Raw genomic sequence first — 1543 nt, forward strand, 5'->3', positions numbered from 1 at the left:
ATATTCTAAATTTTTCTTGACTTATCTTAAGTAAATAATTAAGTTGGTGATGAATTGATCTTACAAGAATAACCCAACGAACCTAGCCCATATTGACAACATTAATTTTCTCAAACAAACTATTTTTCTTCATACCAAACACACCCATATATCTTGACTTAACTCATCTTACCCCAGTAACACTTTTGATGGGTTAGTGTCCTGCCCAAATTCAGCTAAACTTGCTCATATGACTCCCCCCCAAATGAAACGTCTATGTGTTGCTCATCAGTGGCGAATTCAGTGACTCTTGATTCACATTTTATATTTATGTTGGGAAATTCATTATATATATATAAAGTTATTCAAAGGCTTACCAAAAAAAAAAATTCAAAGCAAAATGAACGACAATTTAGAACCCATAAACTAAACCTCTGGAACTAAAACCAAATATGTTACACTCCCCAATGCCAATTGATTTTTAATCTGATGGTTCATGAGATTAATTTGAGTCCAAGAGATGCTTATGGGTTAATATTTTCTTTAATTTACTTTTACTTTGCGGAAATTAAAGGAAGAGCAACATCAAAGATAAAGTATTGGGCATTGGCACTTATCTAGGCCATGCATTATATTATTATTATTATTATTATTATTATTATTATTTGGACTAAGGTCCTTATTATTACATAATACATAGTCATGATTTCATTCGAGAGTAAATCGAGGCATACATATAATATATGATGACGATCAATAAGTTTGGGTCTTTCCATAGGGAGGATGAAGTTTGAACTGAAAGTACATTGGTATCTCCGAGAGACCCAAACGATAATATCCACTTTGACGAAAACGGCCAATATCGTAGCATTTTATGCGGGGACAAAACACTAGCTTATACTTGTTATTCGCAACAGGCTCAATTTGGAACCATCTACTCACATCAATGGGATTTACCAACTCTCCACCCGTGCTAATGGTGTGGCCATTTAGCGGCACGTCTTCACGAAGGTGGTCCACCTTCCACACCATTAGGTTAGAACATGGATTAAAATTATCAAGATAGAATCTGATGTTTACGGGAGAGTATGCTACAATATGCTCATATGTTTGATCTTTAGGCATAAAATGAACTGCGATACCATTGTCTGTAACATCTTTTGATTGCACGACCGATGTTGGACAAGTGTTTTGTGATTGATCCCCGAGATTAGCAAGGCTTACGCCTCCATCTCTCATAGTGTTGTAGGCCGGAAGTATGTGATACCTACGGCTTGCGTTGAGGGGTTTACCATCGATATCAAGTACATCTACCAATAGTTGGTTGTTGTTGCAAGTTGCCAATGGAAGGAATATTGCAAGGGAAACAAAGAGTACTACTATGATCTTCATCTTTAGTTTTTTTTTTTGTTTTGATGATTTATCCTTTCTTGCTTACCCCTTCTTTTTATAGACAAGATTTTGTTCTAATGTGAAACACGTTTGATTTATTTGTTTATACTTGAAACCTTAAAGTTAAATTTATCTTTAGGAAATTCAATATATATATATATATATATATATA

The 1543-nt window shown here is 34.2% G+C and overlaps 1 protein-coding gene across 1 annotated transcript; it reads right to left on the reverse strand.

The window, feature by feature from the left end:
- Nucleotides 1–636: 636 nt before the first annotated feature.
- On the reverse strand, nucleotides 637–1415 carry LOC102589605 (miraculin-like). Its single transcript, XM_006360226.1, has one exon. It carries the CDS (start codon nucleotides 1369–1371, stop codon nucleotides 733–735), a length of 639 nt encoding a protein of 212 aa, XP_006360288.1. The 5' UTR covers nucleotides 1372–1415; the 3' UTR covers nucleotides 637–732.
- Between the last annotated feature and the right edge of the window lie 128 nt (nucleotides 1416–1543).

The sequence above is a fragment of the Solanum tuberosum genome, unplaced genomic scaffold (genome assembly GCF_000226075.1).
Source record: "Solanum tuberosum cultivar DM 1-3 516 R44 unplaced genomic scaffold, SolTub_3.0 scf00314, whole genome shotgun sequence".
Classification (NCBI taxonomy): Eukaryota; Viridiplantae; Streptophyta; class Magnoliopsida; order Solanales; family Solanaceae; genus Solanum; species Solanum tuberosum.